Genomic DNA, 26,183 nt, shown 5'->3' with positions numbered 1-26,183 from the left:
AGCAGAGATTGGTCCATGGGGGTGGGGGTGGAGGAGGGAGTAAAATGTGGCCCAGCTGGGAACACTACTCCCCCTAGTGCCCCCATGGACCCAGAATTGTGTAGGGAAGACCCCCATACATAGACTCTGGGAGCACCAGATGGCGCCTTCCCTCCCCACTTCAAGTGACCCTGTGGGAGAGCTGGAGAGAGCAGCCAGCCAGAGACTCCAGTCAACAGGACCAGAAACAGCCAAAGCAGGGACCTCTGGACAGTCCAGTGAAAATGTTAGACTGTTCTATGTTGATTGACTGTTTGCTCCAGCCCTTCTCTTCCCTCTTCACAGTCTTTTCAGCCTCTTATCTTCTTCTCACCTGCCCTGTTCTCCTCACCCACCTTCTCTTCCCTCTTCTTTTCACTGAGCGGATCCCCTCCCACAAATGGAACTAACATGACATTTGCTGTCACAGCATTGTTCACTCTACTTGTGTGTTCCACTCCTTCCCCCACCCTGTCCATCTTGTCTGTTTAGATTGTAAGCTCCTCAGGGCAGGGACCATCTACTTCTCTGTGTTTGCACAGGGCCTAGCACAATGAAGCCCCATTCTCGGCTGGCCCTTAGGCACTACCATAATTAACATGATTGATAATGTTACTTACATCAAACAGCAAATTCATGTTTTGAAAAGCACCTTTCCCCACAATCTAGAGTCTAGCGTGGGAGAGAAAGAATCCCTAGCTTCTTGTGTTGAGCCTTGTCTTTACACATAACACTAAATTGATTTAAGAGTATCAACAAAGAGGTTTGCACAAGCTCACTTTTGTGATGTTTCTGGGGATCATCCAGGCTGGTAAGGGGGTTAGTCACAATCTGCCTTGTAACCCTGGTTGTCTTGAGGCTGTGCAGGTTTGATCCAGGGCTCTGATCCAAACAACTTGCCAGCAGCCCACAAGTGACCTCACCCTGGCTTTGCCCAACCTGGTTGCTCCTTGTAGGCTGACCTTAGTACCCTTCCAGCCCCAAATTCTCCCCAGAATTGTCCTACTGCAGGGACCAGTCCCTCTCACCGGACCTTCACAGAAGAAGTGTTAGGTTCACTGCCTTTACAGAGACAGTAAAACACTCCAACCTGTTAGCTTGCTAGAAGCACACAGTTTACTGAACTTACACAGCACTGATGATTTATAATGAAAGCAAAACAAGTTTATTAACAACGGGCATGGATTAAATGATACCAAGGAAAAGAGATAAAGGTAGAGATGGTTACAAGCAAATAAAAGTGAAAACATGCACCTAAAAGTCTTAAACTTAATCTAGCAAGATAGAGTCATTTTACAAGATGATTTCTTTCATCCACAGTCTCCTTACCCGATTTTTACTGGCCAGCGTGGCCAGGACCCCTCACAGAGATCAAATCACTTGGTTTCCTTGTCTCCTAGGTAAAGGATAAAGATGGAGTTTATCTCTGTTCCTCATATTCCCAACAGGATTGCCTTTGTTTTACAAGTCAAGGCGGCCTCCTGGGGATTCAGTCTCTGGAGTGCAGGAGCCATGTTTATTCTCTGCCTTTCAAGTTCAGGATCAGGCTAAACCCTGAAGGTTAAGCTTGATGATTGTGTTTACTGCAAACATGTCAATTGAGGTAAACTCATATTCCTTTGTCTAGGACAGACCTGTTTATCACCATTACCTAAGCTAGGCTATCTGGTCTTAAGCACGTTCTAGTAACAGGATACAGAGAGAATTAATAACTTCACATATAACATTAAGACATGCATTTTAGAACGATATTAATAACCTGTGTGTTATTAGCTTTCCTATACTTCACAAGGCATATTTTGTACAAATATTTTTGCAGTCGTGTGTAGGGTGTGAATACAGGGGTGCCAATTCTTAAACTCAATTTTAATTAAACTGGGGCTTGTTTTGTGTGTAGACAAGGTCTTATTTCATGTGTTACCAGCAAGAAGTGAACAGGAATTGCTCTTGCTATAGCTATTCTCCTATGGGAGCAAAGAACTGTTCTTTCAGATGTTGCCTGAACTCATCGACAGCTGTCAGCACAAACTCAAGGAGTGAGGAAGAATGGTCTTGCCACCACGGCTGGAGTATGTGGAAGGAGATCTTTTGCAGGATAGTTTTTCCCCACTTATAGTGAAACTCAACACACAGTGAATTTTGGGGGGTTAAAAAAAACACAGAAAGAAAAAGAAAACTCACTTGATTTCACCTTAAGAGGCTCCCATCATATCTTATTCTAAAAGACATAGCTCCGTGGGGGAGAACTGCAATTGAAGAGGGACAGTTAGTAATTTAAAATCCAACACAAGTATTTTCATGGTATGTTAAAATACCACACACCGGTAAATAATTTACAACAGCTTATCATGTACTTTCTCACTCCACTCTTATAATGCCAGACACCATTATGCTAGACAGTAAGACACTCTGCTGTCTAGAGAAATGGCATATTTTCTCTTACTAATTGCAAGTACAAAATGGCATATTAAAAAGTAGTTTTATTTATTTAGTAGTATTAGGAGGTGCTGGGGGAAGAACTATATCTCCGAGAAGGTGTTTTCCATCTCTAATTACTAAATATAAATAATATACACAAAATTATGGTTATATCAGGCATGAATATGTATTTTCCAAAATACATGGCTATGAACATGTGGATCATATTGTCAATACATGTCTTTCATTTAAGTGTTATAAAAAGGGCCTGCTTCATAATAATTAAAATATTGAAATGGTACTTGGTTAGACAGGAGATTTTTTTTTAGCAGCACTGGCAGAAGTTTTGTGTGGATTTTGTGTATGCTGCTGGGAATGAATTAAATGAGGAAGGGCAGCTTTATTTTACATATTCTTGCTACAGTATTTTCTTTGTGGCCAGTTGTACTATCACAATATGCTGAAAGATTTTTCCTTGACACACCTTTGTTCTGGCTGGTCACACACCTTATCCTTCCATAGTCTGATTTTGTCCTTTCTGCCTGTAAGTAGGATGAGACTTCCTTTGCCCTATCACATAATGGTAAAACTGTGCAATTTAGAATACATTGCCATTTGTACTCATTGTCCCAGTAGTTTACAAAAGGGGCCTGATTCTCCAGTACCTTACTCCTTGTGAAACCATTTCCACTTGAGCAAAGTTAGAGCAAAATGATTTTGTAGTACTTTACACTGTGCATTCAGTTTGCAATTATGTAAATGACTACACAAGTTGCAATGTATTGGGAAATCCAGCCCAAGGTATGTAACTGGCACCACCAGGAAAATAAGAGTAGACTGGGCATTTCTATTTAGTGATTTAGTGTGCAGCAAGTCAAGGTGTTAATCTACAGCACCTTAGCCTGGCACACACTATGTGGACCCTGCTGCTGTTCACTAAAAGTTCCGTAGTGTGCTTTGATCTACTGCTGTTTTAAACTGTGTTTGAAACACCACCATATCACAATGTACTATGGAGCTTTGAACATGCAGCAGCAGGGTCCACATGGCCACTTAGTGTGCAGGCTTGTGCATTTTAGATTCACACACAGGCTTGCTGAGCACTAAATCATCCTCTAGACAGGTGCTAAATGTTATATTGACACCAGTGCTTGTTGGTGTTTGGTAAAACACACCTCTGCTTTCAGAGCAGTAAGCATATACGGTAGTAATGTTCCTGACTTTCTGGTAATATTTTTGCCAGAGTGAAGATTCAAGCACTTTCTCACACAACATCAACAAGCATCTGCTTCTACGGATAGATCTACTCAGGAGTCTCAGGCACTCTCTAGTTGCCAAATACTTGAAATAAACACACCAACTAGTTTCCTGCAAGATCTTTTGAAGAACAAAATCTGATTTATGGTTTCTGTGTGCCTTTACTGAAGTGTTAGAATCCACCTAGAGAGAGTACACAGCATTTGGTATGGTGAGGTGTTCATTATTAAGGCTCCAAGAGTCTCACAGTATGTCATCTAGGCTACTTCCCTACATCTTATGAAATCTATGTAAGGTACTTAGCTACACCTCTTACCGTACTTATCTGAGGAAGAGGCTTTTTACACCTTTGTCCTCCTTTGTGCCCCCAGGCAGGAGATAGGTGCAAAGGTCCAAATCTTGAAAGGCATTTCAGCTTCCAACTACCACTGATTTCAATGGAAGTTAAGTCCCTAAATACTTTGAGGATCTAGGGCAATTAATTTTCCTGTTGAACTAAACTGCATTTTCTTGTTTTGGTTAAAGACATTGTGTAATCTTTTCTTAGGCATCTGGCTATAGATAACACAAGAATACATTCAAAATAGGAAGCAGGTTCTTTTTAAGTTGAGAGGAAGGGATGAGAGTGTTACAGTAAAGCAATGAAAACTAATGACACTGGACAAAAAGTACATCCCATCTTTATTATAAAGTTCTCAGCTCTACTCTGCCTTTGATATAAAACTGCTGCACATTGGTTCCTAGGCCCAAGAACACTCAGCCCTATTAAAGTCATGACAGTCTTCCTAAGAATGAGAGGCAAAGCTGAGATATGTCAGCCTATTTGTATGTATAACTGCTGGATTACAGGTTTCAGAGTAACAGCCGTGTTAGTCTTTATTCGCAAAAAGAAAAGGAGTACTTGTGGCACCTTAGAGACTAACCAATTTATTTGAGCATATTACAATATCAAAATTAACCCTGTTTCTTACATTATAGGCCAAGTTGGTACATTATTCTATCACTGGAGAGATGCCAAGTTCATGTTGAAGGCACAAAGTTCAGTGATGGAATAGACAGTGGTGTTTAACACTTAAGGATAGACTCCAGAAATGTTCCAAAGGCATTAAGAAAGCTGCTGTAAGGAAGGTAGTATTTATCTTAGAAGCCAGAGAGTAATGCATAACATAAACAAGAACGGATGAACAGGGTCAACACTCCAACACTTAGAAGACCCGAGAGCTTGGAACTGGAACTACTTTTTATGAGTTCTTCTGCCATATAACTTTCAGGAAAAACAATTCTACCAAACAGATATTCTTTGTGGGGGGTTGGGTGTGTGTGTGTGAGAGAGAGAGAGATCCTCTCGTGTTTAATCCTAAGAATGGCTGAAAACTGAGAATGTATGGAAGAACAAAAGAAATATTAACCCTTTTCTGCTAACAAAGTTAGTAGATTTATAGATTCTTGAATTTTAAGGGCAGATGTGATCACTGTGATCATCTAGTCTGATCTCCTGCATAACACAGGCTACAGAACCTCATCCAGTAATTTCTGCATCAAGTCCATAAATTTTGTTTGTGCAATTGTGCATCTTTTAGAAAACTATGCAGTCTTGATTTAAGGACTACAAGTGATAACATTCTGCAATATTTACTTGGGATTTGCCTTGATAGATGTTTTGACAGAAGTCAAGGGGGAAGAATCTCTGTCAGTTTAAAGTGGGAGTAATAGAGAAGAATCTGACCCCTTGAATTCAATTGGAGTTTTGTTTCAGAAAGAACTATCTAAGGACTTCAGTATTGAGCCCATTAAAGACAATAAACATTGTCTTTGAGTAAGGTCTGCAGAATTTTATTTAGAATTTCTAAAATTATTTAGAATTTGAGCCAGACAAAACACAGTCTCCATCCCTTATGTAAGAAAAGAATGAGTTCAGTTCCACAGTAGTTTTATACTCTCCCTTCAATGGAGGTGAAACAGGATTCTCTTGTTTCTTTTTCAGTTCTTGGAGGTCACCTTGACAAAAAAAAGATAAGAGTAGAGTAATATGAATGGTTCTTTTTTTGATGAGAGTGACTTATTGTAGAAGTCTATGTGGCAAATTCCTATCAATCTACCCAGTATATTAATCATGATCAAGGAAAAAGTATCTTTTTTTAAACTATAGTTTAGCATTCTACATCATAGTAATACTTCATCTTCAGTGTTTCCTGAAATCCACCAAAGTCTCCTTTGGTGCAAAAGGATTATTGCTGAAAGATCAGCCTTAATGAAATGTTGAGGTAGATCAGCTCTCTTGGGTACTACAGGTATCCAAATCCTCTTCTGTAGGCTTGTGATACAGTCAACAGTTGTGAAAATTGGTGACTGGATTGTTCATCTGCTGAAAATATCACAGTCATAGAATCTGAGTGACTACACCAGGTGGCTATCCAGTATTCTGACAAATCAGATTTTGTGTTTGGTAGAGGGTATGTAAATATGTCTGGTTGTTCAGTGAAACCAGGGTATTTGCGGGTTTTTTTTAAGTCAAAAGAGTATATTTTCTAAGCAAGGGCAGGTACATTTATAATCACAAATCTTGCTAGCACACACAAGTACTTAAGCAAATACTATTATTTTATTTTGGAAAATATACTACAAAAATATAAACCTTGTTCTTTCCAAAAACTTTTTGACAACAGGTAGAAAAAACATTTCAATATTCAACTTCAAATGATGATGCAAAATCTTGTTCAGTTGGTAGCCTTGCTCAAAATACAGTAGCTCTGCTCTTTGAAATAACAAATGTTTCCAATATTCACTTGGCCTTCCTGAAACAAGAATATATTTTCTTACCTCCAGTGGTGTCCTGAAACTGCTTGAACTGACTGTCTGTGGAAGGTCATGAAGTGACTCAGCTCCATCACTAGCAGATGAAATATTGAGAGATCCATTTTTTTTAAATCTCACCTTATGAAAATTAAACACAAACTCCTAGAAAATGTAAACTTGGGACAGAGAGCCATCACTCACAGCTTCTCAATGAAACTGGAATCTCTCAAACTTAATGTAACAGAATAGGCAGCATCAGAATCTTATGTCCCTTGAGAACAAGTGGTTCAGGAGCTAGCATGGGACTCAGGACACCTGGGTGCTGTTCCCTGCACTGACAAAGACTTCCTGTGTGAACTTCGGTAGGTCACTCAGGGCCAGGTTTTTAAAAGATATTTAGGCACCTAAAGATGTAGATAAATTCTCAGCAGGATTTTCAAGAGTGCATAGATACTTAACAGTTATTGAAATCAATGGGAGTTAAGCACATGGGTGCTTTCGAAAATCCCATCTGGTGCCTGTCTGCATCCCTAGTAGCCTAAAATACCTTTACAAATCTTGTCCTTAGCCCCCCTGTACCTCAGTTCCCCATCTGTAAAGTGAGGATAACAGTACTTTCCTACTTCAGAGATGTTTGAATAAATACATGAAAGACTGGGAGACACTCCAGTACTATGTTAATGGGGGCTGTATGAGTACCTAAGACAGAGAAAAGAAGAAAGTTGTGCATTTGGTTGTACACAGAATATAATTTGTTCAGTAACTGGCTCTCCCTCTTTCAGCAAATAAGAGAAATAAGCATTTTGTATCAAAGAGCAAGTCTGTGATTTAGTTTACAGAAAAGAAATAAATAGGGGAGGGAATCCTTATGCTAAATAAATTACAGAGTTTAATTATAAAATACCTTACTGAAGTCACACAGCGCCTCAGAGTCAGGCCGTTATTGTCAAAATTTGTTTAGGGCCTGATTCTGCAGATTAACTGAATGGTCTACTGAGGGGAATAATCCCACTGAAGTCAATAGGGGCTACTTGCGTAAAACCACTCAAGTGAGAGAGGGTTGCTGGATCAATGTACACTTCAGACAGTAGGAACAGATTTTCATTTAAAGCATACTGTACTTGTATGAATAAACTACTTTCTGACTGATGACATTATCTAATGATCTGATTGGCTTTCATAGATGCCAGTATGCATAACATACACATAGAATCATAGAACATCAGGGTTGGAAGGGACCTCAGGACGTCATCTAGTCCAACCCCCTGCTTAAAGCAGGAACCAATCCCCGATTTTTGCCCCAGATCCCAAATGGCCCCCTTAAGGATCGAACTCACAACCCTGAGTTTAGCAGGCCAATGCTCAAACCACCGAGCTATCCTTTACAATGCAGACACGAGTGGATATTCTGACATTGCTCAACTGTGTTCTAATATTGTCACAGGCTTTAACACTTGTTTGCCATTGTTAACTGTGCGACAGAGGGCCAGCAAGACATGATGCAAAACTGTTTTCAATACATCAGAAGGTAGATAATGCACATTGTATTAGAATGAGATTGTGTGTATTTAACTCAGTAAATCAGCTTGAGAATACTTTTCAGTTTCATAGAAATTTATTCTTGGCATTAAGAGGTAACAAGATTTTATGCTTCAAACTCTTCAACGATGCTCCTTTTCAGTTGGATTACTGTATATAAAAACTTGTATTCTTTTCTTCAATCAGAGTAGCAGAGATCACTTGAAGCATTTAACTAGAATGGACTCAATAAACTAATGAGAAGCTCCTGTGAGTTTGATCATAAGAGTTTTGGTAAACTCAATAACAAATAAAACATCAATCTAAACATTCATGTTTTAAAAAAATTACAAAATCTGAACAATAAGTTAATAAAGTGAAATTGTTATCTACGTAACTTTAGATACAAAAATCCCACTGACTTAACTTATAAATGACTATACCAGGCATGAAAAAATGGAAATAATGCTATACAAATTCATGACTGATATTTAGAGATTTCCAGTAGAAACATTATATTTTAATTTTCTGTTCATATATAGCTAAAAGAAAGAGGCAAAGCCAACCTAATAGTAATCCAAGGTTCTGTAGGAGAAACATCAACCAGGGTCGTCGTGTCTGAATGTGAGTCATTTCAGGAAGCTAAATAAAGAATAAGATACCAGAATGAGAGCCAGATATATTCATCTCTGGGAAAAAAAGTCTTATGGGAAAACTTGACAAACTTCTTATAAAAAAAGACTTAAATCCTGAGTTTCTGAATATAGTTGCAAATCTGTAGCACATACTGTATGTTATCACAACTATTCAAAGTGAAATACTTCAATTGATCTAATTCTATCGTCGTGAATCTTTTACCAACATTAGAGAGAATTACCAAATGAGGATCCAAAATGTGTTAACTTCTCAATATTTTTAAAGAAACTGCATGGAAGGAAACACTTAGTAAAATTAGTGTTTCTTTTTTATGGGAATAAAGCAGTTTTTATTATTTTGTTTCTGTACTATATATAGGGACCAACCCTTCTCCCACTGAAATTATTGGCAAAATTCCTATTGACTTGACCTTTAGCGGGTACATAAATTAAAAGCATAATCCATGAACTATGCTTTTAAAATTACCTTTTATATTTTTCTCCATAAGGTTTAGGTCAGATACAAAGGCACCAAATGTTTAGCATCAGATTAAAAGCTATTTACACACCCTACATGATCTCTCGAATCACAGTATTGAGGATAGTGTATCTTAATTTTATGTCCCACAATAGCCTGTGAAAATACACGAGACTGAACCTGATGCATATAATTTAGCTTTTTTATTATTATTTTCATGTAACGGTATCATATGGATCTTTTCTGATCAACTTCTTATGTGTAGGTCCAAATCAACATTTGAACATAGATCTAGAGTCATGATATTTTACTGTATGTGTTTTCTTTATTTGTTGTTCTATGCTTCAAAACTTGATAAAAATATTTAAATGTGAGATGGGCCAAAATCAAAACCCTATCTCAAAAGTCTGGCTCCAAATTAAAGTTCTGAATCTTAATAAAGAGCAAAACCAAAAGCCCTGGATCTTAATACTTAAAACACTTCGGTTCAAATTTTGAATCAGAATTAGAACTATTCTGTACTCTTTCCTGAACTATGAAATGTAGATCCCTCAATTTCATCTAATTTCTTACGCTTTATAGCCTTTATTTTTCCCTTTTTCTTATTTATCATGTTTAGTACATTACTGGCTATGCATCAACCATAAATGGGGTCTTATTGTGCAAGGCACTGTACAAACACAGAGTAGAAAACCATCCTTGCCCAAAAAGCTTACAGTCCTTTCTTATATTCATTTATGACATGACTGTTCTCAAAAGAAAAATGTAATAGAATAGACTATAGTGCTCACCATTTCTGCTAAAGATAAATACAAGAACATTCCGGCTGTGACAGTAAAAATCCAGTTCTGAACACAGGAGTCCGTTGATACTGAAAGGCCAATGTAAAGTCCTATGAAAGCAGTTAGGGCACTTATAAAATTCATTAATAATGCAATTTTTGTGGAGAGTCCTGCACTTAACAGCACAGCAAAATCACCTGCATAGAGAAAATAGAGGGGGGAAAAAGATATTATTTAGTTGATAAAGCATTTTCAAGATTACGTGGAAGGCAGTAAGACATCGATGATAATAGTTTAGATAGAATTACACACACACGCACACACACTGTATTGGATGCTGGAGGATTGCCCTTACATTTCTGTAGAAATGATTGTAAATTCGTGTAGCTTGTAGAAAGTTACATATCCAGTCATATTTGTTCAGTTGCTCCTAAAGATAGCATACAGTATAAAGGGAGGACTCTCCACTAGTTCTCAATGTTCTGTGACATTTCCAACTTGGATACATGCAAATGTGAAGTCACATGCTTTCCCGGAGTTTCTAAATCTTTCTTGGTTGGGAACTTGCCCGTAGAAATCATGTGATTATGTCTGTAACATGGGCTTTAGGTCTTTACTTATAGGTGCTGTATGTCAGAAAGAGAAACACAGTGGCAGCTCAGGTTTTACACTTGTGTCATTCCGTAGTTTTCAGTGGAGTTACTCCTAAATTTCTTCCTTGGTCTAAATTGGATCAGAATCAGCCCTCAGGACGCTTCTCTTGTAGAAGAACCCACTACATGACAAATACATAGCACAAGTATCTGAGCACCAGATTCTGATCTCACACCAGTTTTACACTGGTGTAATTCCACTATGCCAGTTGGTCTGATATCAGTATCAGCTATTCAATATTTTTGTCACATTTTTTTTTGTTTTTATAAACCTGCATGTTTTCCAGGAATCCCCAGCCACACACACTTAGGTTTTGGTAAGTTATTCATACATCCAACATTTGAGTTGTAAGTCCATAAGAAAAGAAACAAATACAAAGTTCTGATCCAACTACCACCATATATATGTGTGTGAATGCAATGCGATGCATAGCTTCAAACTTCTGAAAAGATGTAGTATGAGGAAACAATGAAGAAAAAGGGAAAGTTTAGGTCCAATGAAACTTCTATTTTATCTTGTTGGCCTGTCTGCTAGTTAGAGAAGCTGGGTGAGGTAATGTCTATTATTGGACCAACTTCTCTTGGTGAAAGACAAAAGCTTTTGAACTACACATAGCTCTTTTTCAGATCTTCTTTCTATCTGCTAGAAAAACTGTTCAATTATTTGTCATCACTGGTACCAGATATTTTGTTCACTAAGGGTTTGATTCTCCACAGTACAGAAGTGGAGTGTTGCGCATACATATGCAATGGCAAAGGTAATAAGCAGGAAGAGCAATGCCAGGAACCCATCCTCAATATTGAGAGACTGCTGTCTGGTCACATTAGGTTACTCCTAATGGCAGGAGTAAGACCAATGTGGGGAGGGAGTTGTTAAGTGTCTCATTTAACCCCATATTTCCTCAGACATGCCCATTCTGCATCCACATCTCACCAATTTTTTTACCCACGTGCTTGAGAATAAGGGAACAGAGGACAATTCCACTGTGTGGAGGATTATGCCTATGTGCCCATGCATAGTCTCCCTTCACACTTGCTCTAGAGCGCAGCATCGTTGGGATCCCTGCTGTGCACTATGAAAGGACTTTAAGGATCAGGGCTTGTACTGTCCTTATTTACTCTTTCCTTTCCGCTGCAGTGAAACAAATTTAACATGTAGTGGAAAGAACATCCCCTGCCCAATTAGGGAACGATCCTGTGAGGGGCAGGGAGCAGAGTGATGTCAGCAGTGCTTCAATCAAAAATGACATGCAGGAAAAATTGTGCTACAAACCCTAGCATATAAACTGGATGTGCCAACCCCATCCTCACCGGCTGACAGACCATACATGCTTGGGGATGTGGTTTGGAGCAGTAACCAAGCACTAGGGAGAGCTCCTGTTCTTCTGCTTATGCAGGGGATGGGACAAAGGGAGCTACATGCCCTCTTTACCCCATCCACCCACTGCACTCGTGTTAGAACAGGGCAGGATCTAGCCTTAAATGTATCTGTAAATGCAGAAACACAGAGCCATGGCTCCTTTACTTGAGCCAGTTAGGAATAATGTGTATTTATATTTGCTTACCCATTTCATGGGGAATTTCATGGCATAAGATAGCAATCGTCGTGGTAACACCCGTTTCTGTTGAGGATGAAAATGCTGCTCCTATTACCAGGCCATCGGCAAAATTGTGAAGACTGTCACCCACCAAAACCATTATTGCCAACAAACGAATTCCTTTGCCTAGGGAACAAAGTCAAGAATAAAAAGAAAAACATGTCTTCCTAGGCTTTCGTGTTCCTACAAACATTTGTTCCCCAATAGACTAAAGTTTTTGTGTTGCAAAAAGCCAAGACAAGCAGAGGACTATAAAAGCCTACCCAATTTGTTCTTATTACAGTGGGTTCAAGATTTTCAGCATAAGAAGATAGTTAATAGAATAGTTCAGAGATGCAAACAGTGGGAAGTAGCTTCCTTTGTACCTTTTCTACTAGGTAGACTATTGAGACAAAAAGTTGGTCTGAGTCCAGTTGAATAATTTACCTTCTGTGTGTCTCCTAAACCTCACTCTGTGCTAAGCTCAGATTCCCCCTCCCCTCTCCCAACTCAAATAGTTTCTGTCTTGAAAGGCAGGTGTTTATACCCTGGGGGGTCAGAGAGTTGCACATCTATAAGTAAGAGAAGAATTTGGCCTTGTCAAGAGACCAGCTCTTAGGCAGTCTGGTAGAGTGGTTGGAGCAAGAGTAGGAGTCCAAAATGCTAGAACCAACGTTCAAGATAGAGTCGGATTCAGGATCAGAACCATAGTCAGACTTCCAAATGTCAAGACAGAGTCAGAGCCAGAAATCAGAGCCAAGGGTCAGAAACAGATTACCTGGAGTCAGGGAAGACATAAGCAAGGCTGGTTCCAAGGTGAGAGCAAGGCAGGAACAGGACTGAAACAAGGCGAGGTGCAGGGCAGGGTCGAGGCTATGGGCAGGGCAGAAGCAGATCTTGGAGCAAGGTTAGCTCATGGAGGCAGAAAATCTGCAGGCATGTGAATTGAGCAGCCTGTGAGCTACCACTGCCACTGAGCTCAGGACAGATCTGCTAGCTTCCTCAGTCAGTCAGGGGGAGCAATCCATCAGGTGGCCTAGCTGATGTGGCTCAGCTGTGCTCATCAACAGACTGAGGCCATCAACAGACTGAGAAGTGCATCTGCATGGCCTTATCCTTGCCAGGCCTCATGTAAATGATTCTTTTAGTGTTGTCAACAAGGGAAAAATTATGTTTTCATGTTCTCATCTTTAAGCATTGTATTTCAGAGGAGGTAGAATCCAAAACATAATCAACCTCAGATCATCATCACTGATGTAGTATCACATCATACTCAATTCTAACCTTTGCTCTAATCAATTAATAGCTGTTTTGTTCATTCATAGCACTCCTGTCTGTAACATCAGTCATGAATACAGATAGCTGTTTTTCTTTCCACTATTTTTCCATGACCTCCCTTTAGCACTGAAGCTCATGTTGCTTGTGTGTGATGAGGCACTGAAAACAAGTGATCTTGTAGCTTGCACGCTGAAATACAGTTAAGCAATATTGGGCAAATTCTCTACATTTTTGTAGAGGAGACTGTTCTTAAGGAGATGGGAAAGATGTTTTTCTTATGTAAACTGCCTAGAACTGAAGCCTTCAAAACTATTATAAAAGAAAACACAGAGAAAATAAAGTCTTACAACTGTATTGAGAAAATCCTCTCCAGTTGCCTGGAAGCTCTGTGGATTCAGTAATATTGGCAGGCTTGGTAGATTTTCCTGCCAGCTCACAGAGCCAGACGTGGCTGTCCCCAGCTTGCATCGCTCTTTCTAAACACTATAGGCAGTTTATATTCCATAGTGCAGGACAAGAATGACATCGAAATAACAGATTGCTGCACTACATTAAGTTTGTGATTTGTAATATGCACTGGCTAGGGTGAAATTGTGGCTGGCACAAGATGTTATTAGCCTGTTTTATTTAAGTAACAGATGTTGAAAAAAACCTACTATAATGGCTGGAACTCATTCCAGCCTATTATCTATAGTATAAAAGGGGAGTCAGGTTAACTTGATGAAGTGCTAGGCATTTTAAAGCTTGTGCAAATGTAACCTATGTGAACACACTTGACTGAAATTTAAGTAAATACATACACGAAAAAATTGGAGTGCTTTTAACCTCATTTATTTTAGTTCTATTTTAAAACTAAATCAGGTTATTAGCAATTATGTCAATGCACTTTACTGCTGTGACTGTAAAACATCTTATAGTACCTCTTAGAAAATGAGTATTTGGATCCAAATTCTTCTTCTTTGAACAACCTTGCATTTAACTTGCAAATTTCAATTGATTATTTGCATGAAACCAGGGATTGGAATTTTGCTCTTTAATTTTCATAGAGCTACCAGTTGGTAGCATTTCTACTATAGATCACACTTCTGAAGTTCTGACTAACAAGGTAATGGCTTAACCCTTACATTTGCTCATGCATAGGGCTCTAGTTCAATGTTTTCAGGGCTAACACTAAGTGCCTATAGGACTTCTGATTAGTCTAATGTGAATCAGGAAATACAACTACAAAGTGATAATATTGGTTGTTGATATTGACAGAAGGGATCATGATAAAAAAATCAGTACAAACCCTTTGAAAGTTAATTATTTTTCAAAACATACTTTTAATCGAGTATTACTCCTAAACTTCTAATGCAGAGGAGAATTGATAGTTAGGACCAAAACATGAAATCAAACAGAGAATACTGATAAAGAGATCATTGGGAAATTTTCCCAAATACAGGCATGCTGTACTTGGAGCAGATAATCTTGACCTTGTGTGGAATATGTTTTAGATGATTAGTAGAGAGTGATGACTGAACAGCACTGAACCAATGACAGATGGAGTAGATAGAGACAGTGAAACTGATGCTAGATTGTATGCTTAAGGGAAGGTCAGATTCAAACAATGGAAATCCAGTTTTCCAAAAATGAGATCTATGTCCTGAAATGGAAATGAATTCCACAGTATCAGAGAATAACACTGAAGGGCTGGCAGAAGACAGTGAGACTACCAAGAATTCAGGGTCATGTCCTGAAATTAATTGCCACTCGACAAAGGGGAGTAGAATAAGATAAATATATAGATTTTAGGTAAAATGCTATTTCCCAGTAGCACTCGTGCTGCTCTGTTGAATTCAACAGGGTTACATGAGTGCAATCAAGAGCAGAATTAGGTCCACATCATTTTTTCTTATTTTTTAAAATGAGGAAAAGCAGAATAGAGAAGTAAAAACTATTTCAAAATCATTTAATGGGATATCAGTTCAGTCTAAAGCTACTGATAGATTGAGAAGTATTATGAGCCCAGAGTCCCATATAAGGAACAAGTCACCACTGATTTTAATAACCATGATTCATTACCATAAAGGAGACAGAAAGAGTCAGAAGGGAAATTATAGTGTGGTGAGAGAGCCAGAAAATGAGAAGCGATGACAATTTCAATATCTTTGCAATAAGGAAAGGCCCAAGCAAGATCTACAATTATAAAAAAAATGTTTGGTGGTAAGTATATGAGGGTTTCCCTTTAAGTAAAAGGCTTCAGTCAAGTAGTTTGCAAGGGTGGGTAAACAAACGTTGAAGCAAGGACAGTATAAGATTAATGAACTTTACAATTATGGGTCTGGTTGGCTGGGGAAACAGGTCTTTAAGCAGAGATTTAATTATGTAGCCAGGCAGAATCAGACGTGGTGACGTAATACATAGAAAACACAGAGCTGAGCCAGTTTCACACTTTCAATCCCATCTCAGGCCTTAAGGTTTTTCATGCTGCTTGTTTAATCCTTTTATCAATACTTACTCTTTCTGCTTGTTGCCTTGCAGTCTGGAGGAATTTCAGACTCTGAGTCTTCGGGACTTCTCTAATTAAAAGGAACGATATTGGATCAGCATAGAGGGGTTGTTTCAATCTGCTGTTATTAAACAGTAAAAACTTAAATAGATTCACTGTTCATTAAAGGAAAAGTTAGCTAGTGCCATCTACAATATATACCATTATTATCATTAGAATTATTTACTGAACTCGACACACAAGAGGGATTGTCCTTGCCCCCAGGAGCTTACAGTCTAGTTCAGACCCAAACAAAAACAAGTCAGTAGCACTGTGGTACCTTGAGAAAAACACATTTCAGGGATGAAACAAACTTTTGAGCTGGAAATGCAGAGTTGAAAACGATTAAGTTATAATTCAGCATTTTGGTACAGTTTCTCATGGGATAATGGGTTTTGTTGTATCGCACGACTGTGTATGCAGCTACAGGATCTTGAAAGAAAAATGGTGAAGATTGGAGTCCATAACTAAGGGCTTATCTACACTAAGATAAGATACATGCTCCAGCATCACATGAGGCATATGAATTTTTCACACTCCTAAGTGATGTAGAAAGTTTTAGGTGTAGGCCAGGCCTAAGATATTCTTAGTAGTTTCTCTGTGAAATTGCAAGACTTGAGGAGATGAAAACAAATAGGCAGCAACCAGGCAGATATTAAGATACTTGGCCACCTGGATATTGAGACAGTAGGTAGCAACAGTGTGCACACATGATCAGGTAACAAAGGTCCCTGATTTTAGTACTCTATTCCCTCTTCCAGCCCTTCCTCACATACTTCTTTCCTTCCCATTTCCCCCTTCTATCCCTCAAAATGCGCCAATCGGGCTGTTTGAGATGCAAATAGAAAACTCTCTCGTATCCAATTCATTAATTATATCAGAATTGTAGCACAGCAAGCTTTATTTCATCAGCATTCACAGTCACTGCTATAGCATCCTGACCCCTTCCAAAAAACAATAAAAGGGGAGATAAAATGATTAGAGAGAAGTGATGTATGTCTCCTTCACTGTGGCATGGTGTCTCCTTTGCTTTGTTAGACTTTGTCTAGACAGAAGATTTGACCCCAAGGGTAAATTACACTCCCTTATCCAGACCATTCATGATTTATAGACCTTGATCATATCTCCCCCTAAGTCATCTCTTTTTCAAGCTGAAAAGTCCCAGTCTTTTTAATATCTCCCCATTGTCAGCCAGTGTTTTGTCTCATTGTTACCCATATGATCCTGAAAAAATGGGGAGCTCTCATCCAAACAAGCCAAGCCACATTAGTTCATATGATCAATGTGTAACTTTAGGATGATCTTGCAGTTTGCCAGCTGAAAGGAATGATTAATTACTTAATGAAGAAACAGGAAGTGACCATATTGGTCAAAATTTAGTAAATTATCTTCCCTGGTCAGCCTACAGGCATTCAGTCAGCAGTTCCCAAACTGTGTTCTGTGAACCAATAGCGGTTCATATGGCTCTTGTTGATAACCATCTCTTCATTAAGATGTGGACCATAATATGGGAAATTTTGAGATTCTCTGACTAAAATAACAAGACTACAATTAGCATATCCTGAAACTACACATAATATGAAGAACAAACTGTGCTTGCAAAAATGTTAAAACCTATCAATTTAAGCAGTTGAGTATGTGTGTGTGTATCTATCAAACAAACATCTTGCTTGGGCACTCTCCATAGATCAAATGGGAACCTACACAATTTCTAACAGGAAAACACTATTTTCAGCCCATCTGGTTTTGTTTACATATTATTCATGTTAATGGAAAAATGACTGCATGTAGTCCAAGTTTTCAGCTGGTAACTAATTATACGTGTAATGTAATCTCTTTGGACACTATCTTGCAGTCCTTACTCCAACTTGAAGATTGAAGGGAGTATTGCTGGCATAAGGCCTGACGGATCTGGCTCCTTTGAGATGTGATTTACATTGGAAAACCAGGAAGACAGCAGATGTTTTAAAAATCTACTGGGCAAATGACATATAAAGAAGTTTATTACATCAACCTGAGATATATCGATAGATTGGCTTTGTAAATATTTGTGAATAAATTATGTCTGAAAATGCTTATTGTGGTCTAACAAATGTACAGATTTCTGACAATACATTCTTTTTTGAGGTCATGGAGTAAGGAAAAAATCAATAAACATAAAAATTAAAAATCAATAAAATACTATTCGGTTATGAAGTTAATTGGGTTTATTTTTTGAGACACAGAGAAAGAAGGAAATCAAGTCAGTAAAGCATTTCATATCAGTAACCTACCAACTGTATGGTTGAAGTAGATTTGCCTCTGCCTGAGTGGTCATTTAATTCAGATTCCACTGGAAGATCATGGGAATGCCCCAAGTGCCCATTAACTAATGAAAGGCCCTGCTGGATGAAGATGCTTTGCAATTAGTTCTGAAGCCAGATGAAAACAGGTGCAGCTTCTGTCAGTTTCATGTTCAGATTTAGCTTTTATTTGACCTATGAAAGTTGTTGACTTGAGAATAAAAACAATTGAAAAAAAAATGCTAGCTGTGATAAACATTTGCTAATGCCCTTTCAGCTCCAAAAACTGCAAACTGAACCAGAAAAATATGTGAGAACCAGAGGGTATTATAGGAAATTATTTTTTTAAAGCTGAAGTTTAGAGTTACAAGCTGAGATAAACAAATTACTTAATGTTTAGTGTTCAGATGGCCCTCAACTGAATGGGTTTATTAAAGACATAAAAAAATTATAAAGTCCCTTTCTCTTTATTCACTATTCTTTATATAATAGATTTCAGCTTTGCTCTTAACATCTTAAAAGCAAACCCACATACTGGCATAGTTAGCAAAATAGTCACATTCCATTCATTTTACATAATTTGTATGCCTCAATCCTGTATTCCTCAAAGGTAGGAGGTATTTTGGGTACATGAAGAATACAGGATTGGGACCCAGATATCTACATTAGGCCTGTGATTAAGCATCCTTTGTAAAACAGCAGCAGCAAATGCCCATACTCAGAGACTTAATGAAGGGTCACATTTTGTGCTACATTATATCCTGGTACCTAATGACATTTTCAAACACAAAGCGCACTGAGATAAAATAATAGAATTACTGAGAGCATAGCAGCCAACAAGGAGACAGTACCAGTATAATGCATGAATCTAAGGAGCTCAACATTTATACTAATTTTCAAAATCCTTTGGGGTAGAAAATTACAAGCAATTTGGTAAATTTTAAAGTATAATTCTTTAAAGTGTCATTTAAAAAAGCCTTGGATAACATGTGAATCTTTGAGCTCTTCAAACAGTGCTTAGGTAAAGAAATTCTCATTACTCTTTCATAGAGAGACATGCTTTTTGCATGTTCTCATGCTAGCCACGGAAGTCTGCTTATAGAATACAATAATTAAAATAACTGGCCTTTTTACAGTTAAACACATCAAACTTATGCACCAAAACAAAATGGTACGTACAAAGCAAAATCAGTCTGATGGGAGCAATTTGGGAAGAGGCAGTTTATGCTTCATTTCACTTGTAAACAAGGCAGTTATTTTTCCAAAAACTTTTATAAATTTACTGTGCAGTTTATAATCTCAAAAACAAAAAGGATTTTAAAAGGGGTAAAAAGAAAGTTCTACCTGATCACTTGGTGATACCAAAAGAAAGAAACATTTTTCTATCAGAAAAAATCCATGAATTCCTCCAATCATTCCCAACATTTTCCAGACATATTCTTTTCCCTCATAGATGTGTTCCGTCTCCTGAGCTTCATGCTTATGTAAACCAAGAATCTAGATAAAGAGGTGAAATAGAAGGGGAAACATTGTTTTGACTTTTGCTAGAGAAAGCTCTAATAGCTTTATCCCTCAACTTTCCTTTAATTACCACTCTCAAGACTTTAATTGTATTTTAAGTTGCTGTGCTGGAAAACCAGTATAGAGTAATGAAATTCATTATTAATGGCCTCCATTATGCTTCTGTCATCTCTTGCCAGTAAAAGTAATATTATTGCTAGAGGCAGATTTAATTTTATTGACAAGAGGATTTTCCTTTGTATATTTTGTTTAGACTTTTACAGTTTAAAAAATTGTTCAGATCATCTTTGAAAGTCAAATTCATTCAGAAAATAATCAATTAACCCTTCTGCTCATGGTCTTTGCTCCAGTTTCTATGCTGGGAAAGAACATACTAACCTTCCTTGGAACTGTTCTGATTTCATTTGAAAGTTGGCACTTTAAAAGATATATACACTGGACACAGCACTTTAAAAGTTGAGGGGGAGAATTTCAGAAGCACACATGGGATTTAGGAGCACAAATTCTACTGACTTTCAATGAGACCTGGTGCTCCTAAATCCCTTTGGTGCTTTTGAAAATTTCTCCCAGCTCTAGTTCCAGAAATATTACTGGTTTTGATTGTCTTTCCCAGTTTTAGTTATATGGACTACCTCAAAGAACTTTTACTATCTATTAAACCAGAATGAACATTTCAAGATGGAGAAGCATCAGAAGTGTGTTTTGTCCAACTTACCAAGTAAATTAAATTGTTAAACCCCCTTTTGTTAGAACCCTTCAGTTACTTATTTCGAGTTGTACAATGCAGAGAAAAAGCAGCAAAACCAAATGAACAACTAATCAAAGGCTTGTCTTTTCTTTTACATTGTCATGTATGTAAAATATATGTTGTAAATTTAAAGGAAAATCCTACCACTGAGGTGTTTTTATTGCAGTTCATAACAGCAGGGCCATATGTCTCTGAAAGCCCCTGGAACTTTAGAACAACTTGGGGCTGGGGCTGCTGATGCTCATGGAAAACTTTGAACAGCATTCTCCTGAATCAGTTTTCCTTGCATGACCTGCCTTAAGCATATCTGGAGTGTGCAGCTTGCATAAGGCCCTGTGTTTTCTATGAGTTCTGTGCTACAGAACTCCATTCGAACAACCCCGGGATGGGAGGAGGGAGGCATGGCAGTACAGCCTCCCTGACTTCACCAGCTGAGAAAAGTCGCTGGCACCTGCCACTGACAAGTGACCACAAGCCAACTATCTACCATCCTGCTCCTGATTGTTCCCTAGCCCAGCTGAGTGTGTTACTGAAGCATGCCTGAGACCTTATCCATTGGCTTCACACAGAGTCCCACATAAACCTAGAGCTAGACCTATCTTACCTGTTTATCATATATTTTCTGAGGAACCCCCCCCCCATTTCTTTTAATTACTAAGTACAGTATTTATGTATTAACACAGTACCTGTGTTTCTTCAGGATTCATCATTCTTTGGCTTCTGCTTCTTTATTTCCCAACCTGAAATCTCTTTCTGATTTTACACAGCCCCTAGTGTAACTAGAGTGTTGGCCCTCTGGTTCTCAGATCTCATGGACAGCTTTATTTTTTTAAAGATGAGAGCACCTGAGCTCCTGTCAATCCGTGTTATGGGAGAATCAAAGGAATGCAGCTTCACTAGGTACGCATTTCTTTATATATATAGAAATACTTCATTTTGAAAATATAAACAGGCATGTTACCTGTGGAATAAGATGTAGCAGTGCATCTCCAGAGAGGGTCCCAACAGCTAAACCCACAAACAGCTGTAAAATGAGTGTGTAGATTTCTTGACAGGAGCTGAAGAAAATGAGGATTGTACCAAACATGGATCCAATAGTAATAAGTAAAACTGCAACAGTGCTGTAGCCATACTCTGAGGAAAAGGAATCAAAATAAAACCAAGTCTCGCTTTAACAATTCAGTGTCTAGTTACTTGAGGCCCTCTATTCTGAGCTGTGTGAATAAACAGGAGGGAAATTCTTGAGTTGTACCACATTTTCTTGCTATATATAAGGGACAGGCAGCATAACAGAGGGAAGAGGGGGTTCAAGGTCTGCAAAAAATTAATTGACTAAGGACCTGAAGGTAAAAAAGCCCAATCCACTGGATTTCATGCCTTAAAGAGATAAATATTCTCTTAGTAGACAGGTCATAGGCCTCCTGTAAACGCACCATGCCTACTGTTCCAAATTATATTTGTTGTGTAGTATGGACACAGTTCCTTTAGGGATGCAATCAGGAGTGATAGCCTCTTTTTCCGAATTCAACAGAGTGATTGGGAGGTTACTCACATGTTTGTGCTTACATTTTCAAGCTGCTGTACAAAATGAACTAACTAATTCATACCACACCTTTCACCCTTCTGAGGTAGGTAAGTCACAAGATGGGGAACAGACGCAAAGAAATTAAAGACAAACTATTCAAAGGTGTCCACTAATTTTTGGTGCATCATGTTTTTTTTTCACGCATCAGGAGCTGTGAGTGCTCAGTACCTCAGATCCTATGTAACGCCAGTTACACACCCAAACACTACATTAGCAGACACTTTTGAAAACTTAGGCCTCAATGACTTACCCAAGACCAACCAGCAACTAACAGAAAAATCTGGGAATGAAACTCCCAGTCCTAGGTTCAGGTCATTAGGCTACTTTTATCTTACATCAGGTCATTTGCCTGTCTTCTCTTTTGGGAGACTCCCCAAATGTAGGCCTTAATCATGCAAAGAGACCTATGTGATCATAAAGGCCTTCATCTCTCACACATGGTCTCTTTCATTCCAAAGAGATCTCCATTAGAGGAGGAAGGATGGTCTGGTGGTTCGGATGCTCTCCTAAGTTGTAAAAGACTCTTGTTCAATTCCCAGCTGTGCGAAAGACTTCCTGTGTGGCCATAGCAAGTCAGGTAGCCTCTCTGTGCTTTGGTATCCCAGCTGTAAAATGTGGATGGTAGTACTTCACTACCTCATGGAGATGTTTTGAGGATGAATATTTGAAAGAGTGTGAGACACTACAGTAACAGGGGCTTGAAGAAAATAAATAACTCTTTTTGGGGAGTCTCAGTACCTCTTGTTACTTTGTAGGTTCCTGTCTCCTTTGAGTAGTAGTGGGATGTCCACAAACCTCCTTCCAGCCAATGAGCTACCATGTAGTTTAATCAATGCACACTGACAGTACAAATGTACAATGTGGAACTGTGGTTCAGTCCATTCCCATCAGCAGCCTAATTAATCCAGTTTAAGAACCTAAGGATGGCCATAGTGGGTCAGACCAGTGGTCCATCTAGCCTGGTATACTGTCTTCCGACAGCAGCCAGTGCCAGATGTTTCGAGGGAATGAACAGAATAGGGCCATTATCGAGTGAACTATCCCCTATCATCCAGCCCCAGTTTCTGGCAATGAGAGCTTTAGGTACACCCACAGGATGGGTTTACATCCTTGACCATCTTGACTAAAAATTGTAGTTCAGTCTATCCCAGACAGATGACTGGCTGGAAGGATGCATGGGGAACATTTATTAGCCCCCAGTGGAGCTTACCAGATAAGTAAGGCACAATACAATAGACATAGGAACTGAGTGGATTGATATGTGCCCTGAGAAATTTTTATAACTGATTTCTTTCTACAGGCTAAGGTGTACAAAGCCTGGTGCTCATTTTTGCTGGGCACAGGACAGTAGATGAGCCTGAAAAGCTGCTATTTTTTATTTTCACAACAACATCTCACAAAAACCTTTACTTTTGCTGTGAAAATTTCACAGAGTGAAAATCGGCACCTTTCATACACATTTACTTTCTGGAGAGCATCTTAACACAACTAATTCAGTACATCATGGTGTAAAATGACAGATGTTACAGCACCAAGGCCTGATTCATCATTGCATTACTCCAGTTTTATGCCTCAGCATACCAGCTGAAACCAATAAAGTTATACCAGTGTAAAACTGGAGAAACAGAGAGGCAAAGTAGGCCCCCGTCTCTACTACTGGGAGGGCCTCCCATGGCACCATAGCCATTATGCCTACTGTCTGTATCTTTGACAAGCATCTAAGGAGGAAGAAAAATCGGCCCAAATGAGAGTTCTTTTGATAAGAGACAGAAATAGTTACTGGGAGCTGCATCCCAGAACTTCTCATTGTATAGTACTATGCAGCATGCACACTGTGAAATTCTTTAGTGTATAAACTTCTGGGTGTTTTGTTTTTTAGTTACTAATGAATACAAAGGCTCCAGAAAGCTAAACTCCTGCAACCCTTCACCTGAATTAGCACAATGCAATACTGTACAATGACAACATAACTCACTTTCCAGAGTTGTTGGTGGCAGCTTTGTTTGCTTGGATTCTGTAAGCTGACAAGAACAGCTCAGTAGTTGCTGAATGATCGCCGGGCTGATTTGCTTGAAATGCTCCTTAGAAATGGACGAAGGACTGTTTTGTAAAAATATCTTCACAAGCTCACTGGCAGAGAAGCAAGCCTATGTGGGAAAGAATATGTGGTTACTAAATATAGATACGATTAATGGAGTCTGATGCTCAGGTTAAATGTGGATTTGCAGGACTTTTTAAATGACATGGAATCATGAACTTTAAAGAAAATGAAAAGTGGATCCCAAAGAAAAGTCACATTTTCCATTTGTGCTGCCTTGGTGAAATCTTTTAAAATGAAAGATAATGAAGTTTTTGTTTATTGATGAAAACCTTATACATCATCTTCACTTCCACATTTCAATGGGCCAGATCCTCAGCTGCTGTGAGTCAGTGTAGTTTCCACTGAAGCCAGTTTACATCACCTGAGGGTCTGGTCCATTATCATATCTAAATATGTGTATAGCATATTTCTCAATCAAGACTTTTTAGTGCTAAAACTATTAACAGCATCTGGCTTTCACTGCTATTGAGTATTCAAAGAGGGCATGTGCTGACTCTTTAAGAGTCAGTAGAAGTTAGGAAGTTAGCAGGACAGATATTTGCAGTGAGGTCTATATTTGTGCTGTGTGTGTGTGTCCTTCTTAACATACAGGGCTAATGGAAGTTATAAAGCCTTACTTAGAACCTGGAAAAAGGGCCTGGGCTCCTAACATCTGGTACAGTAGGGAGATAGCCCATCCCTTTTTCCCCAGCCTTCCTTTACCCTCAAATGAGGGAAGGGCAGCAGGATCGCAGCAACAGTCTGAAACAAATTGGGAAGGGAGAGAGCTGATGGCAGCTCTCCCAGATAGGTAGAAACAAGTGAGGCAGGAATGAAGACCTGCCCACTGTATGATTTATGGCTGGGTACTTTCAGATAGGTTACATGAATAAAATTGCAACCTAATTAAACCACATCCATTACATCATGGCTTTCTACTTGTGTGTTTGGGACAAAGTTAGGAAGTTAACAGTCAGAGTTTGCGGTAGTATTGCAATGAAGTCTGTATTTGTGCTGCATATCTGTGCCCTTCATAACACAGAGAGCTAATTAAAGTTATAAAGTTTTACTAGTTGAACCATAACATAGGTATATTAAGCATTGCATAGAGTTTACTCCTACTTTTAGAAAACGCCCTGTTGTTTTTATCTCCATCAAGCATTGGTGAGATAATCTAGTTTTGGTATTAAGATTTATTTTTAGGGGTATGGTTTAATACAGTGACTAAAGATTTTGCATTCTAATACTCATTCATTACATGACAGTAATAAGGATCAATTCAGGTACAACATGGATTTCCATACTGCTGTCTGAGTCAGTACTTTGTGTGTGTATGTGGCAGGGAGGGAATTAGATGCTGCAGAAATGTTAGTTGATGTCACTCTTTATTTTGCAGAAGAACTGAACCAGTCACCTAGTATAATGTTAGGGGAACAGCACCATTGACCAGATGAGACATTAAATGGAGGTCCTGATCATTTGTACTTATTAAAGTTCCCATGATACTTTTCATAAGAACATTGTTGCTAATTCCAGTATCTTGGCAACATTCCAGCTCAAGGAGTTGTATTCTAACTACATACATACACCCTGAATTGAAGAGGGTAAAGGTACTCTTCATTTCTTGTCCCCATTGCTGTGCACTGTTAAATGCTTATGCTTTTCACCCCAAAGGTGGCTGCATATCACTAATGGTGAAATGATCCCTATACATAAGTTTTATTAATTAAAATTTATAAGTTAAACTTATAAAACTATTTGGCTTCTTTTAGGAAGAAATTACCATGTAAATGAAAGAAGGTTTTAGTTATTCTTCAGTAATATCAATAATGGAAGAAACCCTTCTATCCTTGCTCATCCCTTACCAAGGCAAAACTCTCTTTGGACTTTAGTGACAGTTTGAGTGAATAAAGGACTATCAATCCACCAATGAGTCCTGTGGACCCTTGTCTTCTAGGAGCACAGGTGGCCCTGCCAGCAGGAGAATACAGGAACTGCCCTATTGTGAACAGAGGTCTATCTAGTTTAGT

The 26,183-nt window shown here is 38.6% G+C and overlaps 1 protein-coding gene across 3 annotated transcripts in view; it reads right to left on the bottom strand.

Moving 5' to 3' along the window:
- Positions 1–6,402: 6,402 nt before the first annotated feature.
- SLC39A12 (solute carrier family 39 member 12) overlaps positions 6,403–26,183 on the bottom strand; it is a 35,932-nt gene continuing 16,151 nt past the window's right edge. The window contains exons 6-14 of one of the 3 annotated variants that reach the window (XM_084619146.1): positions 24,049–24,220; positions 21,450–21,622; positions 19,564–19,716; positions 18,211–18,321; positions 15,908–15,968; positions 12,121–12,279; positions 9,912–10,099; positions 8,574–8,649; positions 6,403–6,583 (exon numbers count right to left, since the gene is read on the bottom strand). In XM_084619146.1, the coding sequence (XP_084475272.1) occupies positions 6,510–6,583; positions 8,574–8,649; positions 9,912–10,099; positions 12,121–12,279; positions 15,908–15,968; positions 18,211–18,321; positions 19,564–19,716; positions 21,450–21,622; positions 24,049–24,220 (1,167 nt within the window). In that variant the 3' untranslated portion in view covers positions 6,403–6,509. Of the gene's footprint in view, positions 6,584–8,431; positions 8,650–9,911; positions 10,100–12,120; positions 12,280–15,907; positions 15,969–18,210; positions 18,322–19,563; positions 19,717–21,449; positions 21,623–24,048; positions 24,221–26,183 lie in introns of those variants that run through there. The other 2 variants (XM_084619147.1, XM_084619148.1) reach the window with 2 other exon arrangements.

Source organism: Lepidochelys olivacea, assembly GCF_965140295.1.
Source record: "Lepidochelys olivacea isolate rLepOli2 genome assembly, chromosome: 2".
Taxonomy (NCBI): Eukaryota; Metazoa; Chordata; order Testudines; family Cheloniidae; genus Lepidochelys; species Lepidochelys olivacea.
Note: the sequence above shows the minus strand (reverse complement) of the source record. Positions and strands in the feature narration are given on the sequence as shown.